This window comes from Moschus berezovskii, chromosome 15 (genome assembly GCF_049115385.1).
Source record: "Moschus berezovskii isolate FMDL1 chromosome 15, NW_MosBer_1.0, whole genome shotgun sequence".
NCBI classification, from domain to species: Eukaryota; Metazoa; Chordata; class Mammalia; order Artiodactyla; family Moschidae; genus Moschus; species Moschus berezovskii.
The window spans coordinates 33,605,798-33,627,135 of record NC_142474.1 but is presented as its reverse complement, the minus strand read 5'-3'; the positions used below and the strand labels follow the sequence as shown (position 1 = coordinate 33,627,135).

The 21,338-nt window shown below is 40.1% G+C and overlaps 1 protein-coding gene across 1 annotated transcript in view; it reads right to left on the bottom strand.

Moving 5' to 3' along the window:
• Positions 1-11,719, bottom strand: part of HAO1 (hydroxyacid oxidase 1) — a 60,331-nt gene extending 48,612 nt beyond the window's left edge. The window contains exons 1-2 of the mRNA XM_055424985.1: positions 11,583-11,719; positions 2,693-2,844 (exon numbers count right to left, since the gene is read on the bottom strand). Of these exons, the coding sequence (XP_055280960.1) occupies positions 2,693-2,844; positions 11,583-11,719 (289 nt within the window). The remainder of the gene's footprint in view (positions 1-2,692; positions 2,845-11,582) is intronic.
• Between the last annotated feature and the right edge of the window lie 9,619 nt (positions 11,720-21,338).

Here is a 21,338-nt window from a genome sequence, read left to right as displayed (position 1 = left end):
TCTATGCCAGTCAACTCTTCCTTTCATATAATTTTTAAATGTTTACCCCATTTTTTATGCATCCTTTTTTTTTTGCAACCAATCTCTAATTCTGGGACATTTGAGTGATTTTCTTAACTTTTTTCTTATTAAAAATAACAGGAATGGGACTTCCCTTGTGGTCCAGTGGCCAAGATTCCACACTTCCAATGCAGGGGGCCTGGTTTTCATCCTTGCTAAGGGAATTAGATCCCACATTGCAATTGCATTGCAAATCTGCATTGCATCAAAAGATCCCTCATGCCTCAACTAAGACCTGACACAGCCAAATAGGCAAATACTTAAAAAATAATAATAACAGGCATAAAAAATCATGAAAAAATGTCATTCCTCAAAATCATAATTATTTCCTTGGAATTCCTAGAGGAAATTTATAGCATCACATGGAATTGGTATTTTTAAAGCTTTGATACACAGTGCCAAATTATTTTCTAGAAAGATTATTCCACTTTATACTCCTCCTACCAGTACTTAAAAATACACATTTTCAACATGCACATAACCTCATCCCACTGTCTAATCTTAAAATAATTTGATATTCATAAAACAAAGTATTATAATTTACATTTATTTGATAATTATGGGTATGGTAAAAAATTGTATATATTTAATATGTTTATTGGCCATTTTTGTGTCTCCATTTGTGAATGTCCTATTTGAATTTTTTCATTTATATCTTTTCCTCCATTTGGGGGTTCAGTTCAGTTCAGTTCAGTTGCTCAGTCGTGTCCGACTCTTTGCGACCCCATGAATCACAGCACGCCAGGCCTCCCTGTCCATCACCAACTCCCGGAGTTCACTCAAACTCATGTCCATTGAGTTGGCATCAGTGATGCCATCCAGCCATCTCATTCTCTGTCATCCCCGTCTCCTCCCACCCCCAATCCTTCCTAGCATCAGACTCTTTTCCAGTGAGTCAGCTCGTCACATGAGGTGGCCAAAGTATTGGGGGTTATATGTTATTTTATTATTCACACATAAAGCTCTTTACATGGGAAGGACATTAACCTTTTTCAGTCTCGTATTTTTTCAATTCATTTTGGTTAACCATTTGTATTAAGCTTTTATAGAAATTTGAGAGTGTGGAAATTTCCATTTTTGTGTATGCGTTGACTTGTTTGCTTTTGTTTTACTGTTTGTGGCCTACAATATGCTTGGGAAGTTCTCTCTTATCCAAACTTTAAGTAGACCAATACCAGTTCTCTTTTTTTTCCCTTCTCTCTCTCCATATTTCAGGATTACTGTAGACAAATGGTTGGGGCTCCAAGGGTCACTAGTCTGTAAAATTAAAGACCTAAATCTTCCCAGCACAATCTCACTGTGTCAGGCTGATATTCAAAGCAGTAGTTTGTGGAACATATTTCAAGGAGGAAAGTAAATTCACAAGATCCTTAATTCTTAGAATTAAAATGCTTTAAAAATAGTATTTAGTTCCTGCTCTTTGGTCCTGGATTTCCTGCCTTCCTTGGTTTAGTCACTAAGTCATGTCTGACCCTTGCGACCCCATGGACTGTAGCTTGCCAGGCCATGGGATTCTCTAGGCAAGAATATTGGAGTGGGTTGCCATTTCCTTCTCCTATCTGCTTTCCTTAGCATAAAAACAAAAATCAGATAAAATTTGTTACCAACTTTTTTTATATACATGCTTCTGAAGCAGAATGTGGGGAGATTTACCACTGCACATACCATTTCAAATATCCATAGTTGCTAGCAACTGGGAAGTTGACAAATTACCCCTAATTAGGAATTTCTGGATTTCATATTTGAATTTCTCATTATTCCCTCTTAAGGCAGTTGAAAACACTCTATTTTGGGGAATATAACCCATCCATAAACAAACTATGGCAGAAAACACAACCAACCAAGTCACAGTATTTGCTCTTTGACAGTGAGAATCATGTGGGTTTAGGGGAAGCAAAAAGAGCTTTGAAAATCAGGTAGATGTGAAGTTGAGTCCACCTCTGTACTGCCTAGTTGTGTCACCATGGGTGAGTCCCTTTCTCAGACCTCAATTTTTTGAGATGTTGATATTAATACTCACAATATGAATAAAAGTCAGTGAGCCACTACTCCATGCCAGGCACTGGTATTTTGTCTGTGAAAACTCAGTTAATCCTTACAGTAATCCAGGGAGGTAGGTATTATTTTTATCCCCATTTTACAGCTAATAAAACTGAAGCACAAAGAGTATCTTGCTAAAGTAATAAATACATCTAGAAGGTAGAAGAGCAGGACGTTCAAGAACAAGCATTTCTATGCCGGTAATGGCAAGCCACTCCAGTACTATTGCCTAGAAAATCCCATGGATGGAGGAGCCTGGTAGGCTGCAGTCCGTGGGGTCGCTAAGGGTCGGACACGACTGAGCGACTTCACTTTCACTTTTCCCTTTCACACATTGGAGAAGGAAATGGCAACCCACTCCAGTGTTCTTGCCTGGAGAATCCCAGGGACGGGGGAGCCTGGTGGGCTTCCGTCTATGGGGTCACACAGAGTCAGACACGACTGAAGTGACTTAGCAGCAGCAGCAGCAGCAATGAGCTTAACTATTGTGAGTATAAAAACATGCAGGGAAGTGTTTGCTTGATGCATACAGAGAAGACAGTCACTAAATGTTAGTTTGTTTCCGTCCTTTGAGTGAGAACCTTCTTCCTACCTCGCACCGTTGCAAGCTCCCCATCCACATGAGCCATGCACTGCATGGCAGTGGCTCCAACGCAAATTGGCATGCTGACTTTTTGCCCTAAAACAGAAGTCGACAAGTCTATTTCAGCAACATTCCGGAGCATCCTTGGATATAGCTTCCACCTAGAATTTGGGGGAGGGTGGAGAAAAGGTTTCAGAATTTCAAAAGCATTTGAGTTAGAAAAAGAAGACATTCTTGTACTTTTCCCAGCAAGCAAATTACTTCACAAAGCTCAAGGAAATTAGGCAATTTTAATGCTTGTTAAGATGGAACGTTATCAATAAGATTAATAATAAACTTCTCAAGTTATTGTTCTTAGTCAAGTACAATTCTTAGACGTCGCCCATTTGAGTTTACAGCCTTTTGCTCTTTGAGAAATGCATTTGAATATCCAGACAATCAAGATCTAGAAGAGTTCAACCATCCTGAAAAATTGCCCCATTTCCTTTTGCAGTGAAACTCTCCCTCAACAAATCCCCTAACATCCTCTGATCATTATTTTTGTTCCTATAGTTTTACTTTGCAAGAATATCATAAAAAATGGAATCATATATAGTTAGTCCTGAAATTATATATAATTGATCCTTGAACAAGGCAGGGGTAGTGGGGTGGGTCAATGCTTTGCACATGGAAAATCTGTTACAATTTACAGTTGTATCCTCCAGATCTCTGGTTTCACATCCACAGATTCAAGCAGGTCATGCACTACCTTTTCAGTGAAAAAAATCCATGTATATGTACAACTGCTAAGTTCAAATCCATATTCAAAGGTCAACTCTAGTATACGGCATTTTGAGTCAGGCTTGGGATGTGGCTCAGCTGGTTAAGAATCTACCTGCAAAATGGGAGCCCTGGGTTCAGTTCCTAGGTTTGGAAGATCCCCTGGAGAAGGGAACGGCTATCCATTCCAGTATTCTATCCTGGAGAATTCCATGGACCATATAGTCCATGGGGTGGCAAAGAGTCAGACATGACTGAATGACTTTCACTTTCACTTTTCTTTAACTTAGCCTAATACTTTTGGATTCATCCATATTGCTTCAAGCATCAATAATTGTCCTTTTCAGTTGATGATGAGTATTCCCTTGTAAAAATGTAGCACAGTTTATCCATTCTCAAGATAAGAGATATTTGGAATCTTTCAACCTGGGGTGATAATAAATAATGCCACCATAAGCATTCACTGAAAGGTTTCTGTATGAACATAGCCTTCATTTCACTTCTTCCAAGCCCTTTTGAAGGCAGTATAGAATGGCATGGGGATTAGATTAGAGTTTAAGAAGATATCCTATGTCTACATCAACTGTTCTTTTTTTTCTTACAGACAGTAGCTTCAGGCAATTGCTTATAAAATTATGATGTGGTTTCTTCAAAATCCTTGATCTGAATTCTTTATCCATTGAAGTATGACAGTAAGGGAAGGTGGGATTTTTTTAGTTTAATTGAGCATTTTCCCCAAAAATGTTATTTGGCAGAGACTGGGATTTTTGACTTAAGGAATTTTTGACCCCTAACCATTATCTTCGGAGAAGGCAATGGCAAGCCACTCCAGTACTATTGCCTAGAAAATCCCATGGATGGAGGAGCCTGGTAGGCTGCAGTCCGTGGGGTCGCTAAGGGTCGGACACGACTGAGCGACTTCACTTTCACTTTTCCCTTTCACACATTGGAGAAGGAAATGGCAACCCACTCCAGTGTTCTTGCCTGGAGAATCCCAGGGACGGGGGAGCCTGGTGGGCTTCCATCTATGGGGTCACACAGAGGCGGACACGACTGAAGTGACTTAGCAGCAGCAGCAACCATTATCTTAAATTACTTTTTCTGCAGTTCTTTTGTGTAGCAATGCAAGTTACCAACAAACCAAGAAACAAACTAGTAAAATTTACAGGAAAACTAGTTCTATTTTCTCTCTGCAAAATTTATATCTCCTATTTGTTCAGGATTATTTTCTCCTCATTAGTAATTGATTAAAACTGAAGAAAATATAGCTCCAATTTCTCATGAGCACTAAGGCAATAAACCTGTGAGTACACATGCATATATACCTAACTAGCACTCACCTTTCAGAGCGTAGATTTAATTCTGCTTCCAGATAGATCAAGATTTTCATTAATACAGTGAAGTGTGATTTAGTAACAGAGTCACCAAAATAAATGGAACCTCCCAAGACTTAATTGAAGCCTACTTCCTCCAGCGGAAGAAGAAATTCTGCCTTAATGTTGCTTTGAGGAATAGCTAAGGGTCTGTAATATAATCTTTCCTCACATAATAAAGTAAAAACATCCAACCCCTGCAAAACATAATAAAGAAGTGTAGTGGTGATTTCCCTGCAATTCCTTTGAACAACATAATTGTCTTGATTTTTTGTCACACCACATGCTCTGCTGCTGGAAGACTTTTCTTCTCAACTGACCCTCACAGCATGATTCTTTGATCTCCATTCTGAATGGGGAGATGCAGAAGCCTTGAAGAGAATTTTTACTACCAGTCATCTCTAAGTATATTATTAGAATGAGAGAAAAAGATTTAATAGCAGCCGTTGGCATGCTGGCCTTGGAAGGCATTAATATTTACTTAGAGCTGAGAAAACAATGGAGGCTTTTATGAATAGCACACACAGAGCTGCAGGGCATCAGCTGTGTGTGTGTTTGTGTGTCAGAAGGAACATTTTCGTGTTCCCCTTGAATCAGGCAAGGCTCAACCCTTTCCTCTACAGGCAGCAATTTTGTGCTTGTCCACGAGGTGGCAAAGTCACTTTAATAACTGTGTTCTTGTTTCCAACACATATAATTTCCTGCCCTGAGGATGACATTACAGAGGCATCAACCAACAGCACAAAAATGCAATTCCTAGACCAAATTAGATGAGATCAATGGCATGGGAAATGTATGCTTTCTAAAAAGTCCTTCACATTTTGAAATGTTCCAAAGAGCAATTACAACTAACCTTGTCAGGTAATTCCAATTGTTCTGCAAGCCCCACCTGATCTCATCCCCAATTTAAGTTATTTTTTCACAATCTTGCATAACACTAGCTTACTACAACCTTGGACTCTGCTTTTATGGGACTTCCACTTTGGAAAAAATATGAAGATTGACAAAACAATTGAACCAACTGAATAATAAAGATTTTTCAAAGGTTTCTTAAATGAAGTGGTGCAAAAGTGGAAATCATTTTAACATCCAACAAGGGCCTCAATTTTATGTTATCATAAATCAGGTCTCCAAAAGGAAGTACATTGATGAAGGAAGAAACCCACTCATCACCCAGCTTTGAAGTTTTGTGGTGTTACTGAATCCCACCAACTCAACACAGTGAATTAATGATTTACAAGTACTGTAAGATGATCGTGTCTTCCCAAATGGCTCAGTGGAAAAGAATTTGCCTGCCAATACAGGATACTCGGATTCAATCCTTGGGTCAGAAAGATTCCCTGGAGGAGGAAATGGCAATCGACTCCAATATTCTTCCCTGGAAAATTCCATGGACAGAGGCGCCTAGTGGGCTCAAGTCCATGGTGTCACAAAAGAGTCCAACACGACTTAGCAACTAAGCAATAAAAATGATGATCATGTTGCATCTTAATTTCTCCACATGAATTACTTATTCTAGACATTTAAAATGCATAACATATATATACATACATAAATTGTGTATATGTATATATAAAATACGCTACAAGTTTTAAAATCTTATTTGTTACCATTCATTTCTCAATATTGAGAGACCTTTAAAACATTTAACTGGAATATTCATACTTCTGAGGCACCTGGTAAAGGAAGAAGAAATTTAAGTCGGAAGAAAACACACCCTGGTAAATATATTTAAACAGTCAAGCCATTTTCGAAGTGCCTCCATGTGTAGATAAGTTTCAGAAGGCCTGTGAATCTCCTGAAATGCGTGAGTGTGTGTGTGTGTGAGCGCCCGCATGTGTGTGTAGTTTGCCACACATGTCAAGAAAAAAACCAGAGCCTTGAGGTCCAAAGTTGGGAGAGTGAAAGATTTCAAGGGGAGAGGGAGGGAGATGAAGAGAAGAGAAGAGGGAGAAGAAATGATGAGGAGGGAAAAGGATGAGAAGGTGACGGAGCTGATACGAGATCTCTTGCCATATGACTTTTCAAAAAATGAGACAATTAACCGCTTTTCATCAGCTTGCTTACCTGTGGTGCCAAGTAGCTGAATGATTCTGTGACATTTACACCTATGAGAACACTAATAATGCCCCTGGTGAATGTATATTGCTTTGAAAATTTAAGAGAGGGAATGATGTCACTTTTACCATCTCTTATTTGAAAAAATCCGTGCAATTTTCAGTGTCACTAAGTGCACTGGGGACAATGAGCTCCCTTTACTAATATCACATGACTGATAAACACCCAAATTGGAGAATCATATTCCCCCAGATAATTTCACAAGAAGCCACAAAATGTGTGCAGACCATGGTTGAGAAAGATAATGTGTTTCTAACACTATAACCCTGGTTAATGTGTAAGAGAATCTAAGAACTATCCTTTTGAAAATTAACTCCAATCAGGTCAGGTCACACGAAATCTAACAAGCTGACATTTTTCATTGTTCCTATCATAATTGCAATAGGAAACTCTGTTTTTGGGGTAGTTCTATTTGACTTTTTTTTTTTTAATGTGGGAAGTGGACACAATGGTATTACAGCCTCAAGTCTTACCCAAAAATATCTCCAAGCAACTGCTTTGTCACCTAACTAGTCTGTGTCCCCAGAACCCCAAAACATGGTTGTCAGAGCTGGGTGCAGAGATAAAAGGTGTCATTGTGCATTCACACCATTTGCTATACCCCTGGGATAGGGAGGCTATAAATCTCACAACTGTCTTTAAAATACTCTGTCCTGTGTCACAGCGGGTTATCTGAGGTTTGCTTGATTTGTCATCTTCATTTGAATTAGAATGAGAGCTTTCAGATTGATTGCCTTTATCCCATCAAGCCAAAGCCACCACCTGGCAGAACATCTATTTTACCTCCACGTGATCAGCTTTATGATACAGGATAGGAACAGAAAGTTACACAGCAAAAAAGGATTGGAGATGCTAGACAGGCAATGTGTGTTGTAATAAAATTTCCTTAGGTGGTTGATAATAATCCTCTATCCTCCAGAAGAAGAAAAAGAGTCTATTAGTACATTTTTCCCTCCTTTAAAGCTGAACAAAAGAGAATGATCAAGGTTCATAGAAAAGGTGGCATTTAAAACTCCTTCACGTTGCCTGTGTCCTGTCCCTAAATTACGCACTCAACACTTAGGCTGAGTAGGCTGGGAATACCCACTGCTGGGATTACCTGTGTAATTCACAGAAGTTGTGAGGTGCTTTTCCAGGCTGCACAGAAGTCACCACAGTCTTCTGTGTCTCACAAGGTTTCTAGAATTTCTGGGGTTGAAGAGGTGTCTGGTTTGCTACATCCCTTTGCTCCATCTTGAAGATGCCCATTGGGCCAATTGTTTTGGGTCCATTTTGAACCAGTTCAACCACCAGCATTATGGAGACCAAAGGTCAATGTGCATCCCTTGAAACGTAAGCTCCACTGGACAAGAACTTTCTTCACCTGGCTCACTCTATCCTCAACATGTAGTATCGAATCGAAACCACTGAGATAGTTAATGTGTGAGGTAATTAACCAACCAGCATGTGGTGAGGGGTGTTAAAGGGTGAGGAAGGCTGTGCAAAAATGGACTAGGCCGTCCCTTGAGCATTGTGCCCTGAGGAATGCTGATGGACGCCAACTCCATTATCCTCCCAAGGCCCTGAGATTTTCTTGGTTAAAATTACCTATTTGGGTTTAAGTGCTGCAAACTATGAATAGGCAAACCACATCAATTGTGAACAGAGTTGAGAAGAGCCCAAGTAGGGGCAACTTCTGAGAGCAGAAAACATTGAAGGACCTGAAATATCCCATAGCAGTTGGAGAAAATCGTTTAAGCAGCTCCACTCTTTGCCAATTTCCCTTGCCATAGCTATCTCAGTTCAGCTCAGTCGCTCAGTCGTGTCCAACTCTTCGTGACCCCATGAATCGCAGCACTCCAGGCCTCCCTGTCCATCACCAACTCCCAGAGTTTACTCAAACTCATGTACATCGAGTTGGTGATGCCATCCAGCCATCTCATCCTCTGTTGTCCCCTTCTTCTCCTGCCCCCAATCCCTCCCAGCATCAGAGTCTTTTCCAGTGAGTCAGCTCGTCGCATGAGGTGGCCAAAGTATTGGAATTTCAGCTTTAGCATCAGTCCTTCCAATGAACACCCAGGACTGATCTCCTTTAGAATGAACTGGTTGGATCTACTTGCAGTCCGAGAAACTCTCAAGAGTCTTCTCCAACACCACAGTTCAAAAGCATCAATTCTTCAGCGCTCAGCTTTCTTCACAGTCCAACTCTCACATCCATACATGACCACGGGGAAAACCATAGCCTTAACTAGACGGACCTTTGTTGGCAAAATAATGTCTCTGCTTTTTAATATGCTATCTAGGTTGGTCATAACTTTCCTTCCAAGGAGTAAGCGTCTTTTAATTTCATGGCTGCAATCATCATCTGCAGTGATTTTGGAGCTCCAAAAAATAAAGTCTGATACTGTTTCCACTGTATCCCCATATATTTCCCATGAAGTGACGGGACCAGATGCCATGATCTTAGTTTTCTGAATGTTGAGCTTCAAGCCAACATTTTTCACTCTCCTCTTTCACTTTCACCAAGAGGCTCTTTAGTTCCTCTTCACTTTCTGCCATAAGGGTGGTATCATCTGCATATCTGAGGTTATTGATATTTCTCCCAGCAATCTTGATTCCAGCTTGTGCTTCTTCCAGCCCAGCATTTCTCATGATGTACTCTGCATATAAGTTAAATAAGCAGGGTGACAATGTGTAGCCTGACGTACTCCTTTTCCTATTTGGAACCAGTCTGTTGTTCCATGTCCAGTTCTAACTGTTGCTTCCTGACCTGCATACAGGTTTCTCAAGAGGCAGGTCAGGTGGTCTGGTATTCCCATCTCTTTCAGAATTTTCCACAGTTTGTTGTTATCCACACAGTCAAAGGCTTTGGAGTAGTCAATGAAGCAAAAATAGATGTTTTTCTGGAACTCACTTGCTTTTGCCACGATCCAGGGAAGTTGACAATTTGATCTCTGGTTCCTCCGCCTTTTCTAAAATCAGCTGGAACATCTGGAAGTTCACGGTTCATGTATTGCTGAAGCCTGGCTTGGAGAATTTTAAGCATGACTTTACTAGTGTGTGAGATGAGTGCAATTGTGCAGTGGTTTGAGCATCCTTTGTCATTGCCTTTCTTTGGGATTAGAATGAAAACTGACCTTTTCCAGTCCTGTGGCCACTGCTGAGTTTTCCAAATTTGCTGCCATATTGAGTGCAGCATTTTCACAGCATTATCTTTCAGGATTTGAAAGAGCTCAACTGGAATTCCATCACCTCCACTGGCTTTGTTCATAGTGATGCTTTCTAAGGCCCCCTTGACTTCACATTCCAGGATGTCTGGCTCTAGGTGAGTGATCACACCATCGTGATTATCTTGGTTGTGAAGATCTTTTTTGTACAGTTCTTCTGTGTATTCTTGCCTAGCATTTATTAAATTTCATTTGTGTCCCAGGAAAGATCTGAGACAATGTGAAGGAGTTTGGGAAGCCTCCCCCTGCCTTTCATCCCACTCTCAGGCTCCTACACTGATTTGTAGGTGATTTGGTGCTGTTTGCTGGGAACCACCATGGTTAGAATGATTTCATTTCTCCTAATAAACACGCAAAAAAAATGAGCTTGAGTGATTTTGCTCTAGGCTAAAGCAGAAATCAGGAAGAAAGGCAGATTCTTTCACCTGGATATTTCTTGCCTTTTTTGTTTACCACCATCCATGAGTGCCCACAATATTTACTGGCTTCACTAAAGGTGCATGAGCCCCATAGACTATAGTGTATTGAGGGCTCCCCTCCCTGCTCCAGCAAATAAACCATTTCCTAACTGCATAAGCTGAGACATCCACCATCTTGGGCTTTGAAATATGAAACTAATTTGGGAAGAGAGATGAAGCCCTTTGGAGGAGAGATGAAACCACAAAGTGAAAGATTAATGCCATATAGACAAACTTGAATCTAAAGTGAAAATTTAGAAAACGTAATCAAAATGAATGATAATGGAAAACCAGCATGATGGGAACATTTGAGGAAACCACCTGATCTGGTTTGCCCAAATAAGACAGTTATCTCCTGTTTAATACTAACAGTTTCCTACACCATAAATTAGACTGTCAGAGAAAAAGAGAATGGAGTCATCAGAATTTATCAGCATTTTTATACACAGTTAAATGAATTATCCACATAATTCCAAGTGAGGAAATTTAGGGTTAGTTTTTTTCAAGCAAGTTTAAAGCCCAATATTTCTCACAGCCCCCTGAATTTCCCCTCTCCAAACATAATATCTAAACAAGTAAGTCCATACCATCATTATTATTTTATATTGTACTATATTTTATTTACAGTGTTGTGTTTGTTTCAGGTGTATAGCAAAGTGATACAGTCATATATATATATGAACTAACAAAAGCAGTTCCCGTCTTTTGATGGGGTGCTCATGGTTTGTAACATAAATGGTATTATTTTGAGAGAGGAATAACTTAGGTATGGCATTGGGTTTTTTTCTTTTTGCAGTTTGAGGCAGTTGTAAAATAACTTAATATAGCTTTTTACAACTGTGTATTCTATAGTATTTTTTCATTTGGTGAAATTTTTATTTAAAAAAATTAATAAATAAATAAAATAAAATAAAAAACTGAAAGATTGTACTTTGATAGAATATTTTTGTATAATTTTAAAACATGATTTTAAAAATATTCTTACCTGGAAAATGCGGCAATATTATCAGCCAAGGTTTCTTGATCATTTGCCCCAGATTTATAATAGTCATATATAGACTTTTGAAGTACAGATTTAGCATATTGTTCGTAATCACTGATGCAAACAAGCCGAGAGAACATTTTCCTGGGCTGTTGCAAACGCTGGGATGTTTTTCCCCTGTGTTGCTTTCTACATTCTGACAATTCTATTATTAGTCATTTATTAACAGACTTTTTCCAAAGTTCAGATTTAGTTCTCTGTTGCTTACATTAATTAAGTGAGCAAACACATGCTTAGACTTTGTATTTGTAGCTGTCTGCCAAAGAACAGGTAGTACATCTAAGCCTGGAGAAATTGGGTTGAGGGAGCAGCAAGAGGGGATTAGGTGTCTGTTACATTAAAAAGGCAGGAGAATGAGTAAAAATTAAAAACCTAGAGCAGTACTTGCCTAAAGCCACTCTTGGCTCAATTCTGCCAAAGGCTGTTTCTTCCCCACTGCATGTGTCTTTGCTATTTAACTGGTACCCAGAATTTGCTGCACACTCATTTTCATTCCATATTTGGATCATGCACATACACAAAAAAAGAGCTTATGAAATGAATGGGGCATATGTTACCAGAATGGGGACTTCTTCCAGGGCCCAAGAGTGGGCTCTTGTGTAACACTCAGAAATGAATTGTCTAAAGAGACATGTGTACTGACAAAGCAAAAGGCTTTATTGGTAAGGGGTGCCTGGGCAGAGAGCAGCAGGGTAAGGGAACAGGAGAACTGCTCTGCTACGTGGTTCACAGTCTCAGGTTTAATGGTGATGAAGTTAGCTTTCCAGATAGTCTCTGGCTTTTGCTTGTACCCATATTTGGTCTGACTCAGGATCCTTCCAGGCTTTCCCAGGTTGCTCAGCGATAAAGAATCTGCCTGCAATGCATGAGACTTGAAGGAGACACAGGTTTGATCTCTGGGTTGGGTAGGTCCCCTGGAGAAGGAAATGGCAACCCATTCCAAAATTCTTGCCTGGAGAACTCTTTGGACAGAAGAAGCAGGCAGGCTACACCTGTACAGGCTACAGACTACTCTTTGCAGTCACAAAGAGTCAGACACAACTAAGCAAATAAACAACAACAAGGGTACTTCCTTGTGTACTTGCAAGTCTGGATTCTAGCACAAGGTTTCTGGGAGTTTGGCAGGACATATTATGGATGGGCATCTCCTCCTTCTTTTTGGCCCCTTGTAGATTCTCCAGGTTAGTTTTCTGCAGCAGCACCATTTTCCTTATCAGGACCTCCTGCTGAGACAACTCATGCAAATCATTATTATTGTGCTTGGTCAAGGTGGTCAACAGTTCCCTAGCACATCCAGTAAATGTAGGGTGTCTACACAACAATAAACCTGGCTGATTATAAACTCTTGGCTTTAACAAGAAACATTAAGGCCAAATTTATAGCTGATTCTTAGAGTCTTATCTTCCTCTGGAGAAGATGCAGGGAAGTGCCAGTCCAAAAGACCTTGTGATTTCAATCTAAAATTTCATTCAGTCATGGAAAAAACACCTGAGGAATATTTGCAGTAGTAAGGCATGACTCAGAAAGCAATGGCTTTGACATGAGTCAGATCTGTTTTTCAATTTGGGAGGCCCCACTTAAAGTTGCTCACCTGTGCCCAGCAGCTGAATTTCAACTGCCAATACCTATAGGAGAATATTCTCTTGAACTTGGAATCTGCTGCTCCATCCACAAGGCATGCTAAAGCACTTTGGAATCAATGCCCCCTGGAGGGCTTAAATTGTGACTCCATGGACTGGAGTTGGTACATGAATGCCAAATCCCTCAATCCTCTGGCATTTAACTCATAGATGTGTGTTCTGTGAGTTGCATGCTCATAGTTCTATAAGGTGCATGCTTCAGTTACCCACATGTCTTAGTTGGTTGCTAACCCACCCTGTGTTACCTGCTTTCCCTTCCAATTTCCCCAACCCCTTAATTTAATCAAAGAGCTTTATGTTGTTAGAATTAGCATTGAATTATACATAGATTTATCCCCAAAGTTCACAAATGCTTACTTTTGGCTTCAGTTTGGTATTTATTATATTATATAGCACATAACCTTGACAGTCCCTTGGACTGCAAGAAGATCCAACCAGTCCATCCTAAAGGAGATCAGTCCTGGGTTTTCATTGGAAGGACTGATGCTGGAGCTGAAACTCCAATACTTTGGCCACCTCATGTGAAGAGTTGACTCATTGGAAAAGACCCTGATGCTGGGAGGGGTTGGGGGCAGGAGGAAGGGGACGACAGAGGATGAGATGGCTGGATGGCATCACTGACTCGATGGACATGAGTTTGGGTAAACTCCGGGAGTTGGTGATGGACAGGGTGGACTGGCGTGCTGCTATTCATGGGGTCACAAAGAGTCAGACACGACTGAGCGACTGAACTGAACTGAACATATAATTATATATAATCGAGCGACTAAACTGAACTGAACTGAAGGTAGGAATTAATTTATTTTTTAAATAAGAAGCCAATTATCTCACCATCATTTATTGACTAGCCCATCTCTCCATTCACTTAATAATATTCTTTAAGACAGAATTCATACTATGCGTATAACCACTAGCACCTAAAATTGTCCTTTTGATTAACAAAAACTAGCTTTATTCCACAATATTGCTACTGCTACATGTGAAGATAACCCAAGGCTAATGATGAAAGGAGATGGATAATAAGGGTTGGAAATTATGCTGTCTGTAAGCAGTGTGCTGAAGGATAAGCCAGCAAACTCCAGAAGGCACTATTCTTAAAATACAATTGTACTTGAAAACAGTGAGCCAGAGGAGACTGGCTAATAATGAGATGTCAGCTCTCTGATTTTAGAGATTAATAATCAGAACTGAAATGCCCTTGAACAGCATGAAAGTGAAAGTTAGTAGCACGGTCGTGTCTGACTCTGCAATACCATGAACTGCAGCCTGTCCTGCTCCTCTGTCCATGGAATTCTCCAGGCAAGAGTACTGGAGTGGCCTGCCATTTCCTTCTCCAGGGGATCTTCCCAGCCCAGACATCGAACCCAGGTCTCCTGAATTTAACAGGCAGATTCTTTACCAACTGAGCCACTAGGGAAGCCCCTTAAACAGTGTACTTTTATTTAAATTATAGTTTTATACTAGGAGGAAAAGCTGTGGATGTTTAAAACAAGACAGTTTCTTCAAGCAGATAATTTGAACCAAACAAGAATGATAGCTCAGTCTAAAATATGATGCTAAAAGAAAATTGCTGCACCTGAATGCACATCCTGGAATAGAGTCTTATTTTGCAGTACCTTGTCTTAGCAGGTGAGACAGAGATGCATATAGTCTTCCTACATGTGTTCCACTATTTATTTATCTTATGAATGTTATAGGCAATGGCAAGCCACTCCAGTACTCTTGCCTAGAAAATCGCATGGATGGAGGAGCCTGGTGGGCTGCAGTCTGTGGGGTCGCTAAGAGTCGGACACGACTGAGCGACTTCACTTTCACTTTTCACTTTCACACATTGGAGAAGGAAATGGCAACCCACTCCAGTGTTCTTGCCTGGAGAATCCCAGGGACGGCGGAGCCTGGTCGGCTGCCGTCTATGGGGTCGCACAGAGTCGGACACGACTGAAGCGACTTAGCAGCAGCAGCAGCAGCGCATTCCTTATAAATGAGTCCCAACAACTAAAAGCTGAAAGTCACATATCTATGTGCATGTCAAATGAAAAACTCCTATGAGCATATTTCAAAACTAGAAAGTTGTTGGTTGGTGCTGATGGCTTTTGGAAATTGCTAAAATAAGAGAACAGTTTTGCGAGAAATAAGTGTGGACATCATGCAAATTTATTTAAAGCAAATGAACTTGAGAAAGGAGTAGACTGAATGAATCCCCATCTCTCCTCTCTATTTTTGTGGATAGTCCTAATAGTGATAGATTTTTAAAAAAATAATAAAAAGAATAGTGGCTCATTTTTTTTAAGAACTGTAAAATGCTTTTTTATATTTTATTACTTCAACTCAAAAATGATACTCAACTCAATATTGCTGGAAATATTCGTTGTGACAAGTAAAGGTAGTTGCCCTTTCACAAAGGATAGAACAGGAAGGAAAAAAAATATTTAACTTCTATCTTATTACAAATGAGGGAATAGTTTGGCAGGAATGGCATTTCTTTCATCAGCTTAGGGACCAGTTGTAATGAATAGTTCAATGTGAGTTTTCAGGCCATCACCTGTTTTAGTTGTGAGATGATTGATTCTTGGTTTTTAAATTTTTTAATGGAAATCATGCGTTTATCCAACTTCAGGCTTTGCAAACTACAATAATATAGTCTCTGACTTTCACTGTAAATGCATCTGCTTAACATATCATATTGATATGTAATATAATCATATACTCATGCATAATATATTATCTTGTTATATACTATTATGTAAGACTGCTGATCAAAATTTATAAATATTTTAGGCTAAGGCAAAACTGGAAAACAATATTATTTATAAAAGATGATTTTTTTGTGGTGGTCCCTTCTTTAAAATATTGTTCCATCTCTCATTAGGAGAGATGGAAATAATAAATGAAGCCCCTTATTTTGTTTATCACCCAAACATTGTTACTGACTATATTCTCTACTCTACATGTCATCCCTGTGACTCATTTATTTTGTAAATGGAAGCTTGTACCTCTTGATTTCTTTCACCTGTTTTCCTCAGCTGCTTTACCCCTCTCACTTCTGGCAGTCAGTATTTGTTCTTGGTATCTATGACCCTTTTTGTTTTATGTTTGTTCCTTGTTTTGCATTTCAGTTTTCACATGTCCCAAGTTAAAGCATAGTTCTTTTTAGATCCATCCATGTTGTTGCAAATGGAAACATTTCACTATTTTTATGGCTGAGTAATTGTGTGCATATATCCCATCTTCTTTACCATTAGTCTATCCATTGGTAGTTAGATTGAGCCCATATCTTGCCTGTTGTAAATAATGCTGCAGTGAACATAGATATGCATGTATCTTTTCAAATTTGCATTTACTTTCTCTTCAGCTAAGTACCCAGCAGTGGCATTGCTGACTCTCATGGTAGTTTCATTTTTAATTTTTTGAGAAACTTCCATTTACTGTGCTGAGTTGCTTAAGTCATGTCCGACTCTTTGCAACCCTATGGACTGTAGCCTGCTAAACTCGTCTGTCCACGGGATTCTCCTGGCAAGGATACAGAAGTGGGTTGCTGTGCCCTCCTCCAGGGTATCTTCCTGACCCAGGAATCAAACTTGCATCTCTGAAGTCTCCTGCATTAGCAGGAAGGCCCTTTACCACTAGTGCCACCTGGGAAGCCCAAGAAACTTCCATACTGTTTTCCAATTTACATTCTCATCAGCAGTGCATGAGCGCTCCCTTTTCTTCACATTCTCACAAACAATTTTTATTTATTGTCTTTTTGACAAAAACCATCCTGACAAGTGTAAAGAGATATCTCATTTTGCTTTTGATTTGCATTTCCCTGATGATTAGTGATGTAGAGTATCTTTTCATGTGCCTGTTAGACATCTGTATATCATCTTTGAGAAAAAAATTTTTTTAGGTCTTCTGCCCCTTTTTTAGTAGAGTTGTTTGGGGAGATTTTTGTGTGTGTGTTTAAATGTAAGAGTTACTTGTGTATTTTGGAAATCAGGCTCCTTATCAGATATGTCATTTGCATATACCTTCTCCCATTCAATGAGTGATCTTTTTATTTAGTTGATATTTTTCCTTGCTGTACAAAAGTTTTTAGTTTTATGTACTTTCATTTGTTTATTTTTGCTTTTGTTCTCCTTGCTTGAGGAGACATAGCCAAAAAAACATTGCTAAAACTTATGTCCGGGAGTATACTGACTATATTTTCTTCTAGAAATTTTATGGTTTCAAGTATTACATTTAAGTCTTAAATCTATTTTGAGGATTTTTTTTTAATATGAGAAATTACTCCAGTTTGATTCTTTTGCATGAGGATATCCAGATTTCCCAAACACCATTTACTGAAGAGGCTGCTTTTCTCCTTTGTATATTCCTGCCTCTTCTGTTGTAGATTAATTGACCAAATAAATGTGGATTCATTTATGAGCTCTCTGTTCTCTTCCATGGACCCATGTGTCCATTTTTGTGCCAGAACTATACTGTTTTGATGACTCTAGCTTTGAGTGTCCTTAGTTGCTCAGTCATGTCTGACTCTTTGCGACCCCATGGATTGTACTGCACCAGGCGCTTCTGTCCATGGGGATTCTCCAGGCAAGAATACTAGAGTGGATTGCCATGCCCTCCTCCAAGGGATCTTCCCAACCCAGGGATTGAACCCAGGTCTCCCACATTGCAGGTAGATTCTTTACCATCTGAGGCACCAAGGAAGCCCAAGAATACTGGAATAGGTAGCTTATCCCTTCTCCAGGGAATCTTTCCAACCCAGGAATCAAACCAGGGTCTCCTGGATTGAAGCCAGATTCTTTACCAGCTGAGCTACCAGGGAAGTCCATCATACTGTTTTAATGTCTCTCACTTTGAAGTATGGTTTGAAATCAGGAAGCGTAATACCCCCAGATATGTTCTTATTTCTCAAAATTGTTTTGGCTATTTGCAGTCTTTCGTACTTTCATACACAAAGTTGGAATTATTTGTTCTAGCTCTGAGAAAAATGCCATTGGTATTTTGATAGGAACTGCACTGAATCTGTACATTACCTTGGCTAGTATAATCATTTTTAATAATATAAATTCTTCCAATCCATGAAAACAGCATAAATTTCAAATGCTTCTGTCATCTTCATTTTCTTTCATCAGAGTGTCATAGTTTTCTGAACACAGACCTTTTACCATCTTCAGTTCAGTTCAGTCACTCAGTCGCGTCCAACTCTTTGCAACCCCATGAATCACAGCATGCCACGCCTCCCTGTCCATCACCAACTCCCGGAATTCACTCAAACTCATGTCCATCGAGTTGGTGATGCCATCCAGCCATCTCATTTTCTGTTGTACCCTTCTCCTCCTCCCCCCAACCCCTCCCAGCATCAGAGTCTTTACCAATGAGTCAACTCTTCGCATGAGGTGGCCAAAGTATTGGAGTTTCAGCCTCAGCATCAATCCCTCCAATGAATACCCAGGACTGATCTCCTTTAGAATGGACTGGTTGGATCTTCTTGCAATCCAAGGGACTCTCAAGAGTCTTCTCCAACACCACAGTTTAAAAGCATCAATACTTTGGTGATCAGCCTTCTTCACAGTCCAACTCTCACATCCATACATGACCACGGGAAAAACCATAGCCTTGACTAGACGGACCTTGGTTGGCAAAGAAATGTCTCTCTTTTTAATATGCTATCTAGGTTGGTCATAACTTTTGTTCCAAGGAGTAAGCGTCTTTTAATTTCATGGCTGCAATCAGCATCCGCAGTGATTTAGGAGCCCAAAAAAATAAAGCCTGACACTGTTTCCACTGTTTCCCCATCTATTTCCCATGAAGTGATGGGACCAGATGCCATGATCTTAGTTAGATCTGAATGTTGAGCTTTAAGCCAACTTTTTCACTCTCCTCTTTCACTTTCATCAAGAGGCTTTTTGAGTTCCTCTTCACTTTCTGCCATAAGGGTGGTGTCATCTGCATATCTGAGGTTGTTATTTCTCCCGGCAATCTTAATTCCAGCTTGTGCTTCTTCCAGCCCAGCGTTCCTCATGACGTACTCTGCATAGAAGTTAAATATGCAGGGTGACAATATACAACCTTGACATACTCCTTTTCCTATTTGGAACCAGTCTGTTGTTGCATGTCCAGTTCTAACTGTTGCTTCCTGACCTGCATACAGGTTTCTCAAGAGGCAGGTCAGGTGGTCTGATATTCCCATCTCTTTCAGAATTTTCCACAGTTTATTGTGATCCACACAGTCAAATGGCAACCCACTCCAGTACTCTTGCCTGGAGAATCCCATGGACAGAGGTGCCTGGTGGGCTGCAGTCCCTGGGGTCGTGAAGAGTCGGACACAACTGAGCGACTTCACTTTCACTTTTCATTTTCATGCACTGGAGAAGGAAATGGCAACCCACTCCAGTGTTCTTGCCTGGAGAATCCCAGGGATGGGGGAGCCTGGTGGGCTGCCGTCTATGGGGTTGCACATAGTCGGACACGACTGAAGTGACTGAGCAGCAAGAGCAGCAGCAGCACAGTCAAAGGCTTTGGCATAGTCAATGAAGCAGAAGTAGATGTTTTTCTGGAACTCTCTTGGCTTTCTCCATGATCCAGCGGATGTTGGCAATTTGATCTCTGGTGTCTCTGCCTTTTCTAAAACCTGCTTGAACATCTGGAAGTTCACGGTTCACATATTGCTGAAGCCTGGCTTGGAGAATTTTAAGGATGACTTTACTAGCGTGTGAGATGAGTACAATTGTGTGGTAGTTTGAGCATTCTTTGGCATTGCCTTTCTTTGGGATTGGAATGAAGACTGACCTCTTCCAGTCCTGTGGCCACTGCTGAGTTTTCCAAATTTGCTGGCATATTGAGTGCAGCAATTTCACAGCATCATCTTTCAGAATTTGAAAGAGCTCAACTGGAATTCAATCACCTCCACTAGCTTTGTTTGTATGTACTGATGCTTTCTAAGGTCCACTTGACTTCACATTCCAAGATGTCTGGCTCTAGGTGAGTGAGCACACCATTTTGAATATCTTGGTCGTGAAGATCTTTTTTGTACAGTTCTTCTGTATATTCTTGCCACCTCTTCTTAATATCTTCTGCTTCTGTTAGGTCCATACCATTTCTGTCCTTTATTGAGCCCATCTTTGCATGAAATGTTCCCTTGGTATCCCTACCTTTCTTGAAGAGATCTCTAGTCTTTCCCATTCTGTTGTTTTCTCTATTTCTTTGCATTGATCTCTGAGGAAGCCTTTCTTATCTCTCATTCTTTGGAACTCTGCATTCATATGCTTATATCTTTCCTTTTCTCCTTTGCTTTTTACTTCTTTTCTTTTCACAGCTATTTGTAAGGCCTCCCCAGGCAGCCATTTTTGCTTTTTTGCATTTCTTTTCCATGGAGATGGTCTTGATCCCTGTCTCCTGTACAATGTCATGAACTTCCATCCATAGTTTATCAGGCACTCTATCTATCAGATCTAGTCCCTTAAATCTATTTCTCACTTCCACTGTATAATCATAAGGGATTTGATTTAGGTCATATCTGAATGGTCTAGTGGTTTTCCCTACTTTCTTCAATTTAAGTCTGAATTTGACAGAATCTGACAGAATGTGGTCCACTAGAGAAGGGAATGGTAAACCACTTCAGTATACTTGCCTTGAGAACCCCATGAACAGTATTAAAAGGCCAAATGATAGGATACTGAATGAGGAACTCCCCAGGTCTGTAGGTGCCCAGTATGCTACTGGAGATCAGTGGAGAAATAACTCCAGAAAGAATGAAGGGATGGAACCAAAGCAAAAACAATACCCAGTTGTGGATGTGACTGGTGATAGAAGCAAGGTCCAATTCTGTAAAGTGCAATATTGCATAGGAACCTGGAATGTTAGGTCCATGAATCAAGGCAAATTGGAAGTGATCAAACAGGAGATGGCAAGAGTGAACGTAGACATTCTAGGAATCAGTGAACTAAAATGGACTGGAATGGGTGAATTTAACTCAGATGACCATTATATCTACTACTGTGAGCAGGAATCCCTTAGAATAAATGGAGTAGCCATCATGGTCAACAAAAGAGTCCAAAATGCAGTACTTGGATGC